The following is a 21899-nucleotide window of genomic DNA, read 5'->3' on the forward strand; positions in this document are numbered from 1 at the left end:
ATATGTTTTAAAAGAGCTACTTTTAGACTACTGAAATTACTTTTATCTGAAAGGGTCAGAAATTGCCAAATTCACTTATGAATTACCAAATCATTTATGGATTAAATAAACGAGATGGTAAGAAGTTTAATTTATTATGCCTCATTGATAATTAGTGGTAAAATTGTGATTAAAGACTAATTCTTCAGATTTCCAAACTAGTACTCAGGATTTTCCCATCTCAACCTCCCTCCCTCTGCCAAATTCAGGTACTCATTCTCTTTTGAATCTTTTGGAATGCACCCTTCAAAGGTTGGAGAAGGAAATAGCAACCTACTCCGGTATTCTTGCCTGGAAAATCCCATGAACAGAGGAGCCTGGTGGGCTATAGTCCAAAGGGTTGCAAAGAGTCAGACAGGACTGAGCCACTAAGCAACCCTCTGGTAGTTTTCCAAAAATCAGAAAAAGTGACAAATAAGTAACATATAATAGTGCAATTCTAATGTACCTACAAGAAACCCACACATAAAGAGAGAGTAAGAATACATAGTCATGACGGAACCAGAGCCTTAGCAAAGGCTTCCCAGATGGCTTAGTGTTAAAGAATCTGCCTTTAGCACTGTTAGGAGATGTAGGAGACGCAAGTTGGATCCCTGGGTTGGGAAGATGCCCTGGTGGAGGAAATGGTGACCCACTTCAATATTCTTGCCTAGGAAATCCCATGGACAGAAGAGCAGGGTGGGCTACAGTCCATTGGGTTGCAAAGGGTCAGCTGACTGAACATGCATGCACACACTCATAGGTCACGACTGATTGTTGGTTTTGTTTGTGGAGAATGCCTACATATATTAACATTGATGAATTACAAAACCTAATGTTGAATGAAACCAGAAAGTCATAGGAAAAGTGAATCCATTTTTATGTAGGGCCAATAATAAATAATGCATTGGTGATAACAAACTGGACAATGATAAACAATATATAATATCTACTATTTTAATCATTTTTAAATACACAGTTCAGTGGTACTAAGTACAGCCTCACTACATTGTTTAATATTGATGGTATACATTCATACGTGATAAACTTTAATGAAGGACAAAGGAGTAATTAACACCAAATTCTGTGAGCAGTAGTGTTTGGTAGGGACAGGAAGTGATTGTGGTGAGGGCACAAAGAGGACTTCTCTTTTAAACAATGAGGTAGGTCATGAGTTTTTATCTTATGCTTATTTTTAAAACTCCGTGTGTGTGCATGTGTTACAATAATACATTTCCCAATAAAAATGTTAGAGTGCTATGGAAACACATATTAAAGAACAGAGTATACGTCTTTTAACTATTATTTAAAACTCTCATGCTGATAAATAATAGTTTTGTGATAGAAGCTAGCAACACATATGGAACATCAACAGGGGGAAGAGTGCCTAAAGAAAAAAATTCAAAAATTAAATTTGCCTGGATATGTTAACAAATGTGTACAAAGCTGGTATAAATTAAATGATAATATTCTGTCTAGAACCTATAACACAAAAAGAAAGGAGAGATTGATAAACTGGGAAAAATTAGAAGATGTTCATTTTAATTCCACTAATAGGTTTTCTATTTTAATTGCACTAAATGAGGTGCCAAATCTTAGACCAGCTATGGAGGTCTGTTTCTTTTTCTTTTTTTTCCTCTCAACTGATGACTTCACTACTCTTGGTTGAACGATTAGGAATCTTATTTCCAAAAGAAAACAAGAAGGAACCTACAGAAAAGAAACAATATGATTAGAAGCAAGAGGGTCTGATTTATGAGGAAAGATTAAAGGATTTAAGCTGCACAGTTTGGTTAAGCGATGACTAAAAGAGAGCATGATAACAGTCTACAAATATTTGAAAAGCATATACCAAGGAGGGAGGATTTGCTATTTATCTTGGTACAAAGTTGTTAAACTGGTCATGAATGGTTGATATTAAGGAGAAGGCTATCAGGGAAACTTCCTGGTTGAAATGTATGAAATCAAGGGACTATTCCCTAGGAAATAATGGCAACTTCATTACTAGAGCCACTGAAAATAAAATTGGACCCACACTGGAAGATTCACAGGAAAAGTTTTCTTTGACCAGAACAAAGTATTAAAACTAGGTTTCATTTGTTTGTTTATTCCTGGCAATTAAAGGGTTCTGAGACTTTCTCTAAGATATTTTTGAAATGTGAACCACTATATTTATGAATAAAACATTTTAAGCAATCAAAATTCATACTGCTGGCTGATAATGAGTCTTAATTTCTCTCCATGTTTTGTTTTGCTTTTATTGCCATTGATTTTGTTCACTTTTATATTATGAGTCATTTAAAACTTAAAAGAAGGTATATATAAAAAGTAATAAATACTCATACTTATCATCTTGAGACATCAGACATTTGAAATACTAAAGTGGCCTCTGTCACCCTCTCTAATTTCATTCCCATCCCCCTCATCAGGAATAATTAATGTTCTGGATTTGGTTTATATCATTACTATACAAACCTTTAAAAATTTACCTCATATGTAAATGCTTTTAAATAACATACACTATTTGCTTTAAAACTGGTACCATATAGTATGTATTTTTCTACATTCCACGAGCTTTTTTCACACAACTTTTAAGTATTCGAGATGAACCTAATTTGATTCTTAAGACTATAGTTCACTCATTTCCAAAGCAGTGTAGTATTTTCTTAAATGTATAAAATTTTATTTTCCTACTATGTCATAATAGAATTTTATTTTTTGGTATTCTGAAATTATAAACAATACTGTAATGAACATCCACATGCATGCCTTCTTGTGCACAGCGTGAAGGTTTCTATAGGAAGGCAGTCATAATGTGTGTGAACTTTCTGTTTTATTAGGTATCGCCCCTTCTACCATTTAGAAAAGCTTCTTAGCTCCCATTCTTAACAAGACTATATTCTAATAGTTTTAATTGCCGCTAGTTCAGTAATAGTAAAATGATTACTCGTTAAGATTTTAATGTTCATTTTCCTGATTTAAAAATAGATATATATATATTGGCAGGGTGGTATTCAAAATATTTATTGACTACACATTATAGAGGGCTTCCCCAGTGGCTCAGTGGTAAAGAATCTGCTTGCAATGCAGGAGCTGCAGGAGACACAGGTTCGATCCTTGGGTCAGGAAGATCCCCTGAGGAAGGTCATGGCAACCCACTCCAGTATTCTTGCCTGGAGAATCCCATGGACAGAGGAGCCTGGCGGGCTACAGTCCACAGGGTCGCACAGAGTCAGACACGACTGAAGCGACTTAGCACGCACGCGCACACACGTTACAGAACCCGGTCAATCAGAACAGGCACCATGAGCACCAACACTATATATGTCATTCTTTTTCATCTTGGGTGACTTGCCTGTTCACATACTTTGCTGCTACTAAGTCACTTCAGTCGTGTCCGACTCTTAGCGACCCCATGGACCGCAGCCTACCAGGCTCCTCTATCCATGGGATTGTCCAGGCAAGAGTACTGGAGTGGGGTGCCATTGCCTTCTCTGGTTGACATACTTTACTATATTTCTATTGGGTTGTCTTGTTATTGGGCTTCTCTGGTCGCTCAGACAATTTTTATTATTGAGTTGAACACACTCTAAAACAGTGCCATCTGATAGAACTTTCTGGGATGATGAAAATGTTCTATTATCTGCATTGTTCAAATACAATATTCACTAGTCAGCACTTGAAATGTAAATAATGTGACAAAGAAACTGAATATTTTATTTTATGTAATTAATAGTCATTTGTGGCCAGTGGCTACCATACTGCATAGTACTTGTAGATATTAATCCTCTATCATTTATATATGATATATATCCAGTTTTATGTTATACATTTTATGTATTTGAAGCCATATAAACATATATTTGTTTTTGCATCCTGTTTTGCTTCCTAACACTTCTCCATGTCATTAAAAGTCTTAATAAATGATATCATATTCAGTCCTATAAAAGTCTTACAAATTATTCAACCATTCCTTATTATTAGTCATTTAGATTGATATGTTTTACACCATAGTCAATAACAATTTTGTACATAATATTTTGTTTGCATTTTCTATTATTTCTTTATGTGAGATTCACACAAAGGTGAAATTAGTTGGAGAAAGAGTATGAACACTTCTAAGATTTGAACATGGATCTTGCAATGATCTTTCAGAAAATTTGTTCTGTCTTCAGCAGCAGGATATGAAAGAGCTTATCTCACCATACTTTTACCAGCTTAATAATAATTTTTATATTTGATAATTTCATTATTTAAAATATTAATTTAAATTTATTTGGTAGTTCATTTTCATGCATTTATTGGCCCTTTCTTCCTCGTGTATTTTCTCTATTCATGTTTTTTTTAAAAATTGTTATTGAGGTCCTCCTACTTTTTAAATAAATTGGTAGTATTTCTTCATGTAGTAGAGATATTATCCTATTGTCATATTTGCATGTGACAATGGAATAATATCTTCCCATTGTCTTTTTTTTGACTTCAGATTTTGTGTATGATACTTTGATTTAAAGAATTTTTTTCAATTTCATATTTTCATTTTTTTCCCTTTGAAATTTCTTAAATTGTTTTCATGCTTAGAAAGTTATTCCCCCTTCAGAAATGAGGTAGATATATTTCCTTCTAATTATTATTTTTGTATTTAATAACTTATATGAACTTCATAAAGATATGAGCTTTAGAAATTTTTTTTTTCCAAAATAGACCATTTTTCTAACATCATGCCCTGAAGAATTTTATTTATTTATTTGGCACTCTCTCTTCTTCCATAAAGGAATTATGAAAATTCATTGAAAAATACTTTTTTCTTCATTGGGTATAATGTGTCCTTGATCACACACTAAATTATTTCGTACACTTGGGCCTTTTTTCAGGTATCTAATCTCTGCTGTAGATTTGTTCTACCTACATTTGAGTTAGTATAATAGTGTCATAATTTTGATATCTGCCAGACAAGTCTCCTTTGATTATTCTTTATACTTCTCTTAACTATTACTTCCTGCATATCCTTTGTGCATGCATGCATGCATGCTCAGTCACTGAGTCCTGTCATACTCATGTGACTGCATGGACTGTAGCCTGCCAGGCTCCTTTGTCCATGGAATTTTCCAGGCAAGAACACTGCAGTGAGTTGCCATTTCCTACTGCCGGGAATCTTCCCCATCCAGGGATTGAACGCGTGTCTTTTGCGTCTCCTGCATTGGCAAGTGGACTGTTTACCACTGAGCAACCTGGGAAGCCCCATATATCCTTTTAGATCAAGTTAATTTCCAAAAGTAACTGCTCATTCAAATTTTTAAATAGAGTATTAAATGTCTAAATTTAAGGAAGAATTGAGACAGGGCAGCCATTCCCTTTTTCGAGGATCTTCCTGACCCAGGGATTGAACCTGGGTCTCCTGCTTTGCAGGCAGATTCTTCACCATCTGAGTCACCAGGGATGCCTTTTCTTTTGATTACTCCCAAATATTTTACATTTCTGCTGTTTCCTGAAATTTACATTTTACAATGTTCTACCTTTCCTGTCTTCCGCAGAGACTGTTCCCACCTCTCTCAACAGGGAATCTGTGAGAAAAGTTCCGTAGAAAACAATTTGAATGACCATTTTCTCAGTTCGCCCAAGGAAAGCACTTGGCTAGCACAATTCCAGATGCCTAAAAGAGCTTATTCCCTACATACAATGGATGCCTTGGGGGCATTAAGACTACATTCTCTCTGGAAATCCTGACTGAGGATAGCTGGGACTTCAAAGTTCTTCAGACTTCTACTACCCCCTACCATGATTTCACTCACAGAAAATGACCTGACTGCTGATACCTCAGAGAGAAAACCAAAACCACCAAACTATCTCAATTTCCTGCCACAAAATCCACAAACCCACTTCATCTGAACTAACCCATTCCTCTTTCCAGTTTTAATGAAATAAATGTCCTTCTCTCTAGGGCCACTTCCTCCACTCCAAAGTTCTTCCTTGCCCATCTCTTCGTGACCCTGTACCCTTGACTGTCTTTCACGTCTTCAGTCTCTACTCTTTACTGACTATGTTTTATCAACATTAGAACCATGGTTCAATCTTCCTTTTGAACTAATTGTCAAGCCCACCTCTATCCTGACTAAGTTTTCTACATTCAATTCCACTGCCCACTCATTTCACAAATCAATCAAACCCTAGCTCTCTCACAAGTCACTCAAACCCTAGCACTGAAAATGCTCTCCCTGCAGTTATTATCTGTACTTAACTTATTCCATAGACCTTTTCCAGTCTGTATCTTAATGACCCTTTAGCACCATTTGATAGCAGCAACCATTCCCTTCCCTTGGAATCACTCTTTGCTTCTGGCTTCTGTGCCTCTATGTCCTCCTTTTTCCTCCCTCTCTGGGTTCTCCTCTTGTTCTTCTTTCCCACTTTTCACAACTCTTTTCTCATAATGTTTTTTTTCTTCTCATTTATTTTATCCCTAAATGTGTTTACCCTTTACCATGACTTCTATCATCATCAAACTAAATACCTAAATCCTCTCATCCAGTCATATATATCCAACTGCTCACTTCAAGTATACACTGGATATTTTATAAGCACATCAAATATTTGTTGTTGTTCAGCCACTAAGTTGTGTCCGGCTCTTTGAAACCCCACAGACTGCAGCAAATCAGACTTCCCTGTTCTTCACTATCTCTCAGAGTTGGTTCAAACTCAGTTTGTTGAGTTGGTGATGCAATACACCATTTCATCCTCTGTCACCCTCTCCTCCTCACCCTCAGTCTTTCTCAGGATCAGGGTCTTTTCCTTGGTGGCTTCCCTGGTGGCTCAGACGGTAAAGAATCTGCTTGCAATGCAGGAGACTTGGGTTCATTCCCTGGGTCGGGAAGATCCCCTGGAGAAGGAAATGGCTACCCACTTCAGTATTTTTGCCCGGAGAATTCTATGGACAGAGGAGCCTGGCAAGCTACAATCCATGGGGTCACAAAGAGTTGGACACAACATCAAATATAGCAAGTTCCAAACTGAGCCCTTCGTCTTTCTAGTCTTTCTACCTGCTTCTCTTCCAGTACTTCCTGGCTAAAATCAGTCATTTCTCTCTATCCTTTGGGCTTTTATCCTTATTTGGATATTTTCTTATCCAGATTATCCATGTATCTATAGCATGATGCTCCTTTTGTTTGCCTTCCTGTTTGCTGGTTTTTAATATTTGGCAACATCAGAGACATTTTTGGTTTTCACAGTGAGGTGGAGGGAGAGCTATTGGATCTGAAGGATAGAAACCAGAGACTCTGTGATGTTGAAATATCCTACAAATGCACATGACATCTCCCACTACACAGAATTATCTGGCCTAAAATGTCAGTGGTACAAAGGCTGGGAAATCCTAATCTATGTTCCATCTGTTTGGACCACTCTTCTCCTCCTCCTCCTCTGAAATCCTACTTATCTCAGTTCTATCTTTAAATGTTACTTCCTGTGGGAAATGTCCTTAATCACTTATACTAGGTTAATCCTCAAGATACTCTTTATAATTAGTTATGATTACTTGTTCAAGGTACGTTTTTCTGCTACACTATATAGGATCAAACTTATCCATTCACAATTTTGTTCCCTCATACCTGTAATACGACATATCTATCAATTAACATTTTAACCATGAGTTTAAAAAATAGAATTTTATTTTGAATTTGTAAGAAAACAAATACATCTCAGTTTCCTTAGCTGTAAATTGGCAATATTATTACCTATTTTCCCTACCTCACCATTCTTAATGCTTAAATGACCCAAAGGATATGAAGATTTGCACTGAAAGTCTCATATCCTGAGCAAACTGATGGTTGGTCACTCCAAAAACAAAACAATTTTTTAAAATTTCAACTTTGTTAAACAAGTATCTTATCATAATTTTAAAAAATTACTTAGGCTCACTGGAAAAGACCCTGATGCTGGGAAAGATTGAGGGCAAGAGGAGAAGGGGGCAACAGGGGATGAGATGGTTGGATGGCTTCACTGACTCAATAAACAAGAGTTTGAGCAAGCTCCAGGTGATAGTAAGGGACATGGAAGTTTGGCATGCTGCAGTCCATGGGGTCACAAAAAGTCAGATATGACTTAGTGACTGAACAACAAGAAGAGTATTTTTGAGCCTTTAGAAAGCCCTTAACTGTGTTCATTTATATAATAATCACAATAATTATATTCTATTATTGCTTCAGGTAGCTTTAGAAAAATAGGCTGTAGAGCCTAATCAAAAACTTATTTTTACTTTATTAACAAAATCTATACCCGAGTTTTTATTGTGCTCTTCTAAGGAGGAAGAAGTAGACAGGAGAAAAATTTTTCTTTTACTCGATAAAGCAAGGCTTGCCACCTGCATGCTGTGCCAGCTAATGGACTGATGGCACCAGCAGCTCTTCAAAACAGTAGAAGGGACACCTGAGAGAAATGATTTAAACTCCCTATTGACATAAACTTCAGTCAACTGAAGTGTATTTCTAAGTCAATATTTTTGCACTTTCACAACTGTTTATCTAATAAAGAGCTATTATTTCATTGATAAAAAAAGCAATCTGGAGGATTTTATTATGTAATTAGCCATTAACTATATTAAAAGCACTCGTGGGAAGAAATTGGTCATTTCAGAAGATTGGGGGTTTTTATATTATTTCTTAATATGTTTGTATCATTTCACCAAACTAATGGAGTTACAATTTACCTCAGGTCCAGATGGACCGCACAACACATTGTCATGGGCCCAGGATTCTGTGGCACCTCCTTTAATGACTAGTTAACTCGAGGATAATGAAGACCTGATCATGTGCCTAATTAGCCATGCAGTCAGTCTCTAATGGTAGTTTAACTCATTTAGATAAAGTCAGTTTGTTGATCTGTTCTTTGGTTGGGAGTGAGAAGGGGGAGGGGAGTCTACAGAGAAAGTGTGTGTTGGGTGAGAAAGTGTGCTGTGTGTGTGATGGGCCCTTTCTCCTTAGCTCCCACCTCTGCCACACCCCACCGTCACCCCCAGTGCAGAAGACAGCAGCAAAATCACACACACACACACACACACACACACACACACAGTAAAACATCACAGCATAACATTTGGGTTCTTGACAGCTATTAAAGGTTTTGTCTAAATAGCTAAATATACTCCAAACACCAGTTTTTTCCATATCCTCAGCTTTAGGCTTTTTTTAATTTAAATAAAAATTTCTTGGATCAATGGTGGTCTTTTAAAAAATACTCTTTCAAGTATCTAATATTAGGTGAGAATAATTGAAAAATTCCCCCCTGCTAGGTTAATTGGAGGTTCAGTAGGTCCATGTAAAGAATCGTTAGTTGCTCCAAATCTAATTTAACTCTGAAGTGCTCAGCCATTCAAGGGACTCTTAATAAATAACATTTATTTCTATATTTGCCAATAAAGATGAATAACCCTGTGGTTAAGCTTCTAATACATGTTATAACTGACATACAATATAAATGAAAATAATTCTTACCTCATTCTTCAGCTTGCTTCCAGAAAACCTTAAAAATCAGAACATTTTTCAGTAATTAAAAATATATATACAGTTATAGCTATCAAGGAAATGCAGAGGACCTACAAAAGTAGTAACTTTATACCACGACTAGTGAAATAAATCTAGAGAAATGTGTTTGATTTTCAAAGGGACCCAAGCTTCTAAGGGAAAGTAGAATAAAGGATATTGAGCAGAGTCAGGTAAGAATTGAGACAATGAAGGCACACAATATTAAATATTTGTGTGTTCTAGCCTGTATTTTCACTTCACAGCAAGCAGTGGTTAATAAGCTGCCATTATGTTCTCTGTAGTATCTGAGTTCATCTTAGTATGACTCAGGTGACTAAAGTTATTTGCTTTTCCACAAGATACCTTACTTTTAAAAACAAATCATTCTTTTGAGAGTTAAGAGCAGTTCTTGGTAAATCATACCATAAAGAAATTTCGGATGCAGATTTAATCATTTGCAGTTCTAATATTTTAAAAAATAATAATTGCATTGGATGCCACCTTACTTGGCAATAACATAGTCCTGAAAGTTGATGGCAGATTAGAGCAACATGTTCTTTATATTCATTTGTATTTTTTCCTTCACAGAGACTTGGTAGCTGGGGTCAGTAGCTTTATCATACTAAAGTAAGCTGGTATATCAGAGCATATGTGACTAGAGATGAATAAGCTTTTCATTTTCATAACATACTGGCCAAAGCATCTTTAAAGCAGGTTATCTCATAGAAAAAAATACATTTTCTGCCTTTATTTTATTGAGTCTAGCTTGAAAACCAATTTAGCCTTATAAGCAAATATTAATTTAAAAGCAATTCTGCTTCCCTGGTTTCTCTTTTACATCTCTCTGAGACACCTGGATCACCATTAATTTCTCATTAATGGATGCAAGTTATATAAATTGCCCAGTCATTGTAAGTGTCCATACAAAGTTAAAATTAAGGTCTGATGCTTAAAGAAAAACATTAGCAAGTCATTTTATTCGATATATATTATTTAAGGACATTCAGAGAACTTGTCTTGAAGATAGCAGGACTCTACCTTGTCAGGCCTTTTCCAGAATAAACGGAGTGGTAATATGCACTACTCTCTTTGATGCCAATCCCATAATAATGATACCTAGAACAAGAACCAATTCTGTGTTAATATAGTTTTTTGAAGTGGAAAACTAAAGTAGAATTGAAATGAATCACAGGTAAGAACTGCAGTCCTTTCATCATCATCTTCCTTTCCTGACTTTTTTCAAGTAACATCTTAATGTGTTTAATCCTTCTTTAACAGTAACTAACCCTACTTATGCTTATATTCCTGGCTCTAAGCTTGAAAAAGAAGGAAAATCACCCATTGCCAATCCCTCTCAAACCTCTAAAAAATTAAGTTTCAAAAGCCAGAAAAAGAGAAAAAATGTAATTGCAGGCATTTAACTGTAGGCACTTAAATTTGTAAATGTAGACACTGGCTCTAAGTATATCCAGTGTATCTATCTACAAATTGCTTGGTTCAATTTGAATGTGGTCAATTGAAACAGAAAATGGTGGGTCTTCTTTGTAGTACATCTATTGAATGGAGAAGAATGTGACATTATGTGTGGGGAAGACAATGATGTCGTGTATAGGAATATGTACAAAGCATATGACCCTTTAAAAGTTATTTCCCTCAGGAGGAGTGAAAAGCCCAATTCACCATCATTTTCACTTCAAGTTTTTGTGCAACAGTGGGGACAAAACAACTATGTGATGAATCAGTGGAAATATGAAACATGGAATGTAACAGTGTGACAAACAATCTGTTATCAGTTTCTCTATGGAACCTGAAGTGAAGTGAAACCACTCAGTCGTGTCCGACTCTTTGTGACCCCGTGGACTGTAGGCCACCAGGCTCCTCCATCCATGGGAATTCCCAGGCACAAATACTGGAGTGGGTTGCCATTTCCTTCTCCAGGGGATCTTCCCGACCCAGGGATTGAACCTAGGTCTCCTGCATTGCATGCAGACACTTTAACCTCTAAGCCACCAGGGAAGGCCTATGGAACCTGAGACACAGGCAAATGTAGCATCCCATGGAATCTCAAATTGTACCTCATTCTCCTCAACTGCAGAGTCCTGACTTACTTCACACTCAAGTACAAATGCTACACACGGGGCACAGACACCAGTCGGACAGCGGGTATTTAGTGAGGGTGGCCAAAGTCTGCTAATTTCTGCCTGCACTTTCCCTGCCCTTCTCTGCCTACCACACAGCACCATTAAATATTTGGTTATCTACCATTTCAATTTGCATTCATCTAAAATCAGGGAAGGAATGAAATAAAAGGATAAGGGGGCTTCCAGTAGACTTCAGTGTAATCATATTTAAAAATTCATTTCTTAGCATTGCCATCTGAGTTTAAAGTGGAGAAGACAATGGAGGATCTATGCTTCAAGGCCCCTTTACTGACCTCAATAATAAAGAAGGGACTTGGCAGAGCAATTCTAACCCTAAATGTTTTCAAGTCTCAGGACAAGAGTACAAATGGAGGCCCACAGGCCTTATACCTAATTACTTAAAATATATAAATCGAGTGAACACATTCTGAAACAAACTGTCCCTGTTCTACTGTCTTGACAGTATACCGCCATAATGATCTGGTGGGTAGGTCTGAACTTAGAACGCCTAGACTCCTGAAGTTCCGTGAGGAAACATGGCGGTGTGAGAAGAGCCATCCCCACCTCACCTCTCTCCCCAACCTCTGATCCTCTGTTCCCTGTGAGGGGCTGCTTGAGACCACTCCAGCCTCCACATCCAAGATCCGCCCTTACACACACCTGGACAGCTGCCCCTGAGCCACCAAGCAGGTCTATGTCTCTTGAGGATGGATGAGGGAAGAGGCCTACATAGGCCCAGGAGGCAGGCCTGAGGCTGCATGGAGTTCTTGGGCCCCATGGCCTTAAAATGTGGGCTGGAAGGGGCGTGTGGTCTCCAGGTGGGCACATCCATATGGGCTGTGAATTCCTTGTCTCCTGAGGAGACCAGCTGAAAGAGGGCAGAAACAGAGCCCTCTGTAAGTGTGAGTCCCAGAGATGGCTTCTCACCCATTAGGTTTTAAGGGCAGTATAGTGGTAGAGAAGATGCCTCTAATGACACTGGGCCATTTGAGATGGAAAAGAAAGCATTTCTAAATATGAAAAAAATTACATAATTATAATAAGAAATGCTTCAGAAAGAGCTGTTCTATTTGATCAAGGTAGTGAAGATACTTTATGAGTATAGCAGACTTGGAATAAGTTTTCAAGCCTTCAGTTTTGGCAGAAAACAAAAGCAGTCTATTAACCTAAAGAGAATAAGCTCCATTTTTACAGTAAGAAAATAACCCTCTGGTAGATAAGGGAAAAGAACTTCTATGGTATATTGGGACAAAGAGAGAAATGAAGAAAATACAAAACTTCAGCAAACTCCAAAATTTTGAGTTTATTTGTCTCTAATTAGAAGCTAAAAGAAGAAAACTATTTAAATCATACATAAAGAAATTACTAAAAGCAGCTATAGTAATAGAAAATGATAAGGTAAATACCTAAAAACCATAACAAATGGACATATTTAGATGACATTTGGCCAAGCATATTAGGATTAGTTAGTGAACATAAGCCTGAAATAATTATAACTTTTTTCTTTTTTTTTTCTTTCACTATTTTTCTTTTATTAGGTTTTAGAACTAAGATACCAAAAGAAAATGACTTTGTATTGGGTTGAACAAAGCAAGAAATGCCTGAGAACAAGAGAAACTATTACAATGAAAATAAACTGCAATTTCATGATCTTTAGCAAAGCTTGCTCTTTGCTCTATAGATGCCACAGTTCAAAAGACTTCACTAACACAGCATTGTAAATCAATTATACTCCAATTTAAAATGAATTAATAAAAACATCATTGTAGCCACTGTCTGAAACAATACATGGTAAGCATTGCTTTAAAAGCTGATTGATCTTCCAGGTGGTGCTAATGGTAAAAAAATCCCCCTGTCAATGCAGGAGACTAAGAGACACGGGTTCAGTCCCTGGGTTGGGAAGATACCCTGGAGAAGGGCATAGCAACCCACTCTAGTTAGTATTCGTGCTTAGAGAATCCCATGGGGAACCTGGCATGCTACAGTCCATAGGGTCACAAAGAGTCAGACAAGACGGAAGCAACTTAGCACTCAGCACTCATTCTTTTATATAATTTGACCTTCTTGTTTCTCATCTATAATCCTTTTTATAACAGGTAAGTAATATTACATCACGATGAAATGATCTGCCATGTAAACTGAGAAGAAACTACATTGCCTTCACATGAGGTAGACAAAATTTGTAAGACAAATCAAAGGGATAACCATGAGTTCAGCAAATATTACATGGTACACTGTATCATGACCACCATGTGAGCTGTCAATACAATGATTAAAAACCAGACATGGATGATCAACCAGGAACCTATTCGTTTCTGAATTTCACCCTGCTTCATGGCTTCTTGAGCCAGGCTGCCTGCCAGTCACAGAACAGCGACCACACTGAACAACCCTTAGGCAAACTTTATTTTTATTTAAAAATATCACTTGATGATCACTTTTTGTAAAAATTGCAACATCCTTTGCTGCTGCTGCTGCTAAGTCGCTTCAGTCTTACCTGACTCTGTGCAACCCCATAGACGGCAGCCCACCAGGCTCCCCCGTCCCTGGGATTCTCCAGGCAGGAACACTGGAGTGGGTTGCCATTTCCTTCTCCAATGCATGAAAGTGAAAAGTGAAAGTGAAGTCGCTCAGTCATGTCCGACTCTTAGTGACCCCATGGACTGCAGCTCACCAGGCTCCTCCGTCCATGGGATTCTCCAGGCAAGAGTACTGGAGTGGGGTGCCATTGCAACATCCTTTAGGACCCCCCAAAATACCAAGTAACATGGATTTGTAATTCTTTTTTTACTTCAGATTTTTAAGGAAAGAATATTTTTATTACACAATTCATTTGTTCCTTATTTTTATAAAACAGCTCTTATTTTGTTTCCTCCCTTCTCATCATTAAGGCAGAATATCTTTAAAAATGGATTTCCCTGGTGGCTCAGATGGTAAAGAATCCACCTGCAGTGCAGGAGACCTCGGTTTGATCCCTGGGTCAGGAAGATCCCCTGGAGGAGGGTATGGCAACCCACTCCAGTATTCTTGCCTGGAGAATCCCATGGACAGAGGAGCCTGGTGCGCTACAGTCCATGGGGTTGCAAAGAGTCAGACACAACTGAGCAATTAAGCACACACACATCTTTAAAAATAGATGTATTTAATACCTCCACCTACAATGAGAATCAAGATGTTACATCTAAAAAAAAATCTTTTAAGTAATGTATTTTATTCATAGTCACATATAAATGATACCATCAACCAGATACACACTGACACCTGAAGAAGGTAACTTGGTCAGCAATTTTCCACTCTACATGGGAGAAGCAGCCAGCCCCTTTCTCATTAGCAATGTCTCATAATTGAGACATGTTGAGGTACTTGAGCATGTTGCATGAGCGCAACCTTATAAATATGCTGGCCAACAAGGAACTAGTGAAAGAGTGAACACTCTTTCTTTCAAACATGTATCCAAGGCTTCCTGTGTGCTAGGAGTTAAGGATACAAAAAGAGACTGATGAGGGTTTCTGCCCTGGGGGAGTGGGTAGTCTTGGGGCGGAGGTGGGGGGGAAGCATGCAAAGAAAGAATTGCAATACCAAATTAACATGTGTTCAAACTGAAGCAGGTGATGGTCAATACTAGTGTAAATAGTTACCACTATTTATTTAATATTGAGCAACTATTACATGTAAAGAATTTTACCTATACTTCACCTCGAAATTCCACAGCAGCCTGCAAGTAAAGTAATATCTCCATTTCAAAGCAAAGTTCAAAAAGGTTATGTGATTTTTTGAACAAGTTGTGTGAAAGGTTATGAGTTTGAAAACAAAATTCAAACCAGAAGCTCCACAGAGCACTCTCTGTGAGACCATGTTACCTCCATACCCAAGATACAAAATTACACTGCATCTTAATTTAATTTATAATTAGAAATTCTTAGGTGAAATATAATTCAAATATGCTTGCACTCAGAAGACACACTCTCTAACTTCACATTAATCATTAAGAATTAATAGCTAACTTGAATCATTAAGAACAATACCATTGGTCTGAATGTTTCATATTTGAAATTCTATATGTAAACAAATACACCCTCTAGAATATAAGCTCCCTATAAAGGGAAATCAATAAATATTGAATAAATACATTCATCACATGAAAAAAGTTAAAAATAACAATGTGTCATAAAGCAAATGTTATAAACAAGAATTTGTTAATAAAGGGCATGCATATAGTTATCATACACTTAAACATAGCACAATTTAAAATTTGATAGAGATTAAATCTCTTGTCTAATGTGATGTGAGGAAATTGACTAATTCCTTTAACTCTACCACAAGTACTGAATAATTTAGGGAGAACCAGGTTCAATCCCTAGGTCGGGAAGATCTCCTGGAAAAGGAAATGGCAATTCACTCCAGTATTCTTGCCTGGAAAATCCCATGGATGGAGAAGCCTGGTAGGCTACAGTCCATGGGGTCACAAAGAGTCAGACACAACTGAGCAACTTCAATTTCACTTCCACTTTTGTGAATAATAATAATAATAAACTATTACATTTATTGGATATATAGTTTACATATAAAGTAAAGTAAAATAAATATTACTTTACTTGCAGGCTGCTGGGGAAATTCGAGGTGAAGTATACGTAAAGTTCTTTACAAGTAATAGTTGCTTAGTAAGTGGTAACTATTTATACTGAATAATAATACAGAGAATTTATCTCTTTCTGGGTTACTTGCTTTCCATAAATAATGTTTGCTTCCTTAGTGCCTTTATCTTGTTGAGCTCTTCTCTGGGAATGTCCTTCTTCCTACATGTCCTTGTTTGTTATCCATGATTCAAGGCATAGCTTCAACACATGAGGTTTTGCATGGTATCTTAGGTAAAATTAATTTCTCTGTCCTTCGAACTCTTGGTCAGTTATCCCATGTAGCTTTGTATCTCATACCATTGGTATGTGCATATACAGCTTATCTCCCCTACTAACCAATAAGATTTAGAGGAAGGGAATTGTATCTTTCCCTTCATTGTATTCCCCCTTAAAAATTTATGTAAAGAAAAATCCTCATTTATTGGACCAGTCAATGTGTTCTGCTAGAAATCTAGAAACTGATAAAACACACACTCTCTTAGAAAGCCAATAGTTTTCAATAATTGCTTTATAAGACTACCTTTTCAGGTTACTGGTAAAATATTAGAGTTGAACAAAAGTTGTATACCTGAACAATGTATATAAAGGACATGGCAGTCAGTGTATTTAGGTGAAAAGACTAGAAATTGCTAGAAATATAAATCTCAATATTTTGCAATGACCATTGTAATGCTTTAGCACACTTCATATCCAGTTTCTTCTACTGCCAGCAAAATAATCTTTCCCCTTTAATCTTCCTTTTAGTCTAACTAGGAACATGTTATCATCTGAGTGATGATTTAGTGTCTTTGAGAGAGATAATTGAGCAGCTCTTTGTCTTCCTAACAGCTGAAGATAAAACTCATAAAACAGGGGAGAGTAATTTCAAACAAAGTATATATGAATTTTTTTCATCTCACTTGCAACCTTTTATATCATTATTTGTTGTTAAAGTATTACCCTAAAATAAATCTTGCTAGGAAATATTTGCCAGAAATATTCTAGCATAATAAGAATATATACAGGTAAATGTTGAATAAAAAAGTGAGGTTTGCCTCACTATGGGATAAATAGTTTTTTTAATTTATATACCAATAGACAATGCCTATCCTGTAGGTTACTCTATTTCCAAACATTTCATAGTTCTTTCTCCCTATATGATTTTTATCTATTTTTATCCTAAAAGATATATGATAACTACTTAAGAATCCTGGGTATGATTACCTAATTTAGCTAATAAAATGTTTGCATAATACAAGTAGTCCTTGTGATTAACAAAATTGTGTTCATTCATTAGCATCAACTGTCCTTTGCCTTGTATCAGGTGACAGACATCATTTACATTTTAGGAATGAAAAAAAAATATTCATTAATTTTTATGTCCACATTTTAAAGTGAGTGTGTTATATTTTAATAGGACAAATGAAATTATTGCTTCTATTTTTAGTACTAAAATATTTACTTTGTGTCTAATACTTTCCTTCATTTGATGATCAGTTTATACCTACACCTATATGTCTTCTTTTCCATTTTGTCATTATATAGAATTCCTGAAACATATGTTCCCACTGAGCTAGTAGCCCTGATGTTAGTTTACATTAGACAAATGATAACTGATAAGGAAATGATGGGATTAAGCTGTTCAGGGCCTTGCAATAACTTACTATGATAAGAGCAGCTGCCATATCAGTTTTATTAACCCACTAAATCACTACTAATAAATAAGATAATAGCTTTTATCTGTCATGTCTGAAAACCGAGATTTGACTGATCAAAGTCTACAAGAAATTAAAATGTAACTTCAAATCAAACAGTTTACTGTGTGCATGAAGTCTCATGAAATCTACTAGTGGGCTCCTCTGTTTTTTCCCTTATCCCACTGAGTGGTTTTGAGCAAGGGTGGGTCACAGACTCTTTTGCTAATCATCCTATCTATAAGGCTTAGTCAGTACCAGGACACACAGTAAAATGTTTACTGAATACATGAATATTAATAGTGAAAGTTTTTTGACAGTATGTACCCTATCTTACTACTGTCTAAAACTCTTTAGCACCATGCTTTGTACATCAATAAAAATCCATAATATATTATATTCAAAATAATACATTCATGATATAAAATAGGAAGGAATTATTTTTCATTAAACATTCTTTGTACCTATAGAATTTTGATCCATTTCTATTTATTCAAAATCTAAATTGAAAAATTTTGCACAGGAAAAAAAAATCAAAGTATATTATTGACATTGGTGGTGAATCAAAGAGAAGAGAGAAAAAAACCTCAAAAGCAAAGTCAGATTTTATACTGGTATTGAGAACATGCAGAAACTACCACTGAGATTGTTGGTTTCCTTGGCAGGGAGGGGATGGTGAGAGTGAATGGAAGGATGGAGGACTGTGTTTATTATTTATTTACTTATAAATAAATTAATACTAAATTTATTCATATATTAGAAATAATTTAATAGGTATTTAGTGATAGTACATTCTGGGCACTATTATAAAAATGACAACAAAAGTGTTCCAAAATTACTGGTAAAATTGGGAGAAATTATAAATCTTGTTTCTCCAAAACACGCTCACTTCTTCATTTATATTTGTTTCATCAATTTTTCACATTTCCAAACACATAAAAATATTTTTCATAAAATGCAAATTTTTGAAATATTAAAAAGCCAGTAGAAACGATGATTGTGACGATAATATGCCAACATAGAAAAATTTTGGACAAAAATTCAAAGTAGAACATAAAACTGTTTATGCTACAAATTTGCTTTTATACAAAAGTATCTCTAAATAAATATAAAATAATTTTAAATGCCTTATGATTGATGCCTGAGAAATGTTAGCTCTTTGAAGAAGAGTCTAATAGCATACATCTACAACTGCTATATCAGAAAAAATAAAATGTATACCTCAAAAACTCAAAAGTTCAATTAAACAACTTTTTGATATGACATATTGGAAAGAAGAAATTTTATCAGTTGTTAAAGCACAAACTTCAGAGCCAAATAAACCTTGATTTAAATGCCAGCATTGTTATTTTATAATATCTGTATGGCCTTGGGCAAGTCAGTGATCTTTGAACTGTAGTTTCCTCCTTTGTAAGACACAGTAATTCCAACCTTGTATTGTCATCGTAAAGATTAGAGAGTGAGTGTGTATGTGTACATGTGTGTGTAGTGCTCGATAAGTAATAACTTTTAATTGCATTGATGATTTTTGGATGCACTGTGAATAATATATTATTAATTTCATATTACTATTAATAATAATTTCTTTACTATTAAGGATAGCGAGGTTGAAAGCATATTCATGTCTCCATTCATTTCTATACTTTTTTCATTTAATTCTCACACCAAATCTAATAGCTAATGGCATAGCCAATTTCTTGATGAAAAGCTGAACAACTCAACAAGTTATATATGAGAATATGGGATTAAAGCTCAGATTTGTTCAACTTTAAACCTCATACTCCTAAGCACTAGGTGACTCTACCTTTTGATATATTATCTTCTAAGATCTAAAAAAGAGTCTAAGAGTATTTCTTGGAAATGAAGAAAGTCGGGAAAATCATCTCACTAAGAATAATTACATCATCAAAATATGAACAATGACAAAATACATGAACTCTACAGCTTGCCATATCATTCAACATACTTAGCTGATACATAGAAAAAAATTTGCCCATGATATCAAAATACCAAAAGTATAATATGCAAGCTATAAAAAGCAAATGGCATATCAGCAAAGTAGGAACAAATTCAAATTGTTAACGCTATGCTCTTGGGCATCAACTGTTAGATACCAAACAAACTCCCTGAAGTCACTACATATTGTAACAACATAAACCTAGACACTGGAGCCTCACTGTCACAATGGACAAGGTTAATGATTCATCCCTAATCCTAAAGGCTCCTTCTAGGATTAATTGACTTTCTCTGCAGCCTGCCTGTTTGTCCTCTTGTAGACCCTGTGAAGAGGATTTCTCTGCATTGCTTAGCCTCTTTTTCCACTGCCTATTACCTCAAACACTATTTAATCTTTTATCTCCCTACACAGTCCAGCAGGAATCAAATTCAGTACAAATTAGCTAGTTAAACTGATTCAACTTTGAAAAAAAGCTGATTTGGTTAGAAGGAACGAGCCAATTTTGTCTTTTTAAATCTGGCATTTCATTTCTCAGGTCACAATACTATTAACATTCATAGGAATCAATGAAATAAATATTAATTGATAACCTATTATATTGCTTTTCTTTTGTTTTGTTGTTGTGTCTGACTCTTCTGCTACCCCTTGAACTGTAGCCCACCAGACTCCTCTGTCCATGGGATTTCCCAGGAAAGAATACTCAAGTGGGTCACCATTTCCTTCTCCGAGGGGTCGTCCCAACCCAGGGAATCAAACCCAGGGAATCAAACCCAGGGATCAAACCCACATCCTGCATTGGCCAGAGGATTCTTTACTACTGATCCACCAGGGAAGTCCTGGGCTTCCCTTGTGGCTCAGCTGGTAAGGAATCCACCCAGAATGTGGAAGATCTGGGTTCAATCCCTAGCTTGGGAAGATCCCTTGGAGAAAGAGAATGCTACCAATTCCAATATTCTGACCTGGAGAATTCCATGGACCGTATAGTCCATGGGGTTGCAAAGAGTTGGACACGACTGAGCAACTTTACCTTTCATCAGGGGCATCCAATCTATTACATAGCAGACCACAGAAAGAATACAAGAATGGGTGAGACAAAGTCTCTATCCTCAAAACACTATCTTTTGAGAGGAAGAGATAAGTTAATTTCCCACTAGGATAGGTATCAAAAACTGCTATGAGGGTGCAAAGAAAAAGTGTACAAAACGTCAAGAGGCAAAGAAAAGATTCAAAAGAAGAGGAAGTTCAGGAGACATTCTTTTAAATGGATAGGGTTTCAACTGCCTTCTAGGGAAAAGGAGATCTTCCATGGAGGAAGACAGCATGAACAAAACAGTGGCAGTTGAGAGGGAAGCAAAGGGAACTAACTGATCAATAAACTGGTGAGAGCACAGGTGCATGCTGAAAAGCGAGGCGCAGAAAATAAGAAAATGGTTTGGCAATAAATCGTAATGGATCTTTAATGTCAAGGTTAGAAAGTTTGTCATGAGCAGGTGGAAGTGTCTGAGGATGACAGAGAAAAGATTGAATCTGAACTTCACAAGGTCAAGATGAGAACTATATTGAACAGACTAGAAAGACAGCGTCAAGGTAAGGTTTTGAAAGTATGAATGGAGAGAGACATAGATTCAAGAGAATTCATAATGAAATAGGATCTATTTTTTTGGCAAATGACCAAGGCTGAGCTAGCCAATAGAATAGCCACAAATCACATGTGTATACTGAGCCATCTGAAATGTGACTAGTCTGAATTGCTATGTAGTGTAGCTATAAAATACACATGGGATCTCAAACACTGGTAGGAAAGAAAGAATGTAAAATATTTCATCAATAATTTTATTTTTTATATGGTCAAATTATCACATTTTGGATATGTTGACTTAAGTAAAACATATTAAAGTCAATCTCATCTGTCTCATCTTACTTTTTTAACGTGGCTTCTAGAAAATTTTGAATTAAATATGTGG

The 21899-nt window shown here is 36.2% G+C and overlaps 1 protein-coding gene across 1 annotated transcript in view; it reads right to left on the reverse strand.

Annotated features, from left to right (window-relative positions):
- Positions 1-21899, reverse strand: part of RFX6 (regulatory factor X6) — a 51304-nt gene that overhangs the window by 22703 nt on the left and 6702 nt on the right. Inside the window, exons 5-6 of the mRNA XM_061131984.1 lie at positions 10566-10643; positions 9498-9525 (exon numbers count right to left, since the gene is read on the reverse strand). Of these exons, the coding sequence (XP_060987967.1) occupies positions 9498-9525; positions 10566-10643 (106 nt within the window). The remainder of the gene's footprint in view (positions 1-9497; positions 9526-10565; positions 10644-21899) is intronic.

The sequence above is a fragment of the Dama dama genome, chromosome 28, assembly GCF_033118175.1.
Source record: "Dama dama isolate Ldn47 chromosome 28, ASM3311817v1, whole genome shotgun sequence".
Classification (NCBI taxonomy): domain Eukaryota; kingdom Metazoa; phylum Chordata; class Mammalia; order Artiodactyla; family Cervidae; genus Dama; species Dama dama.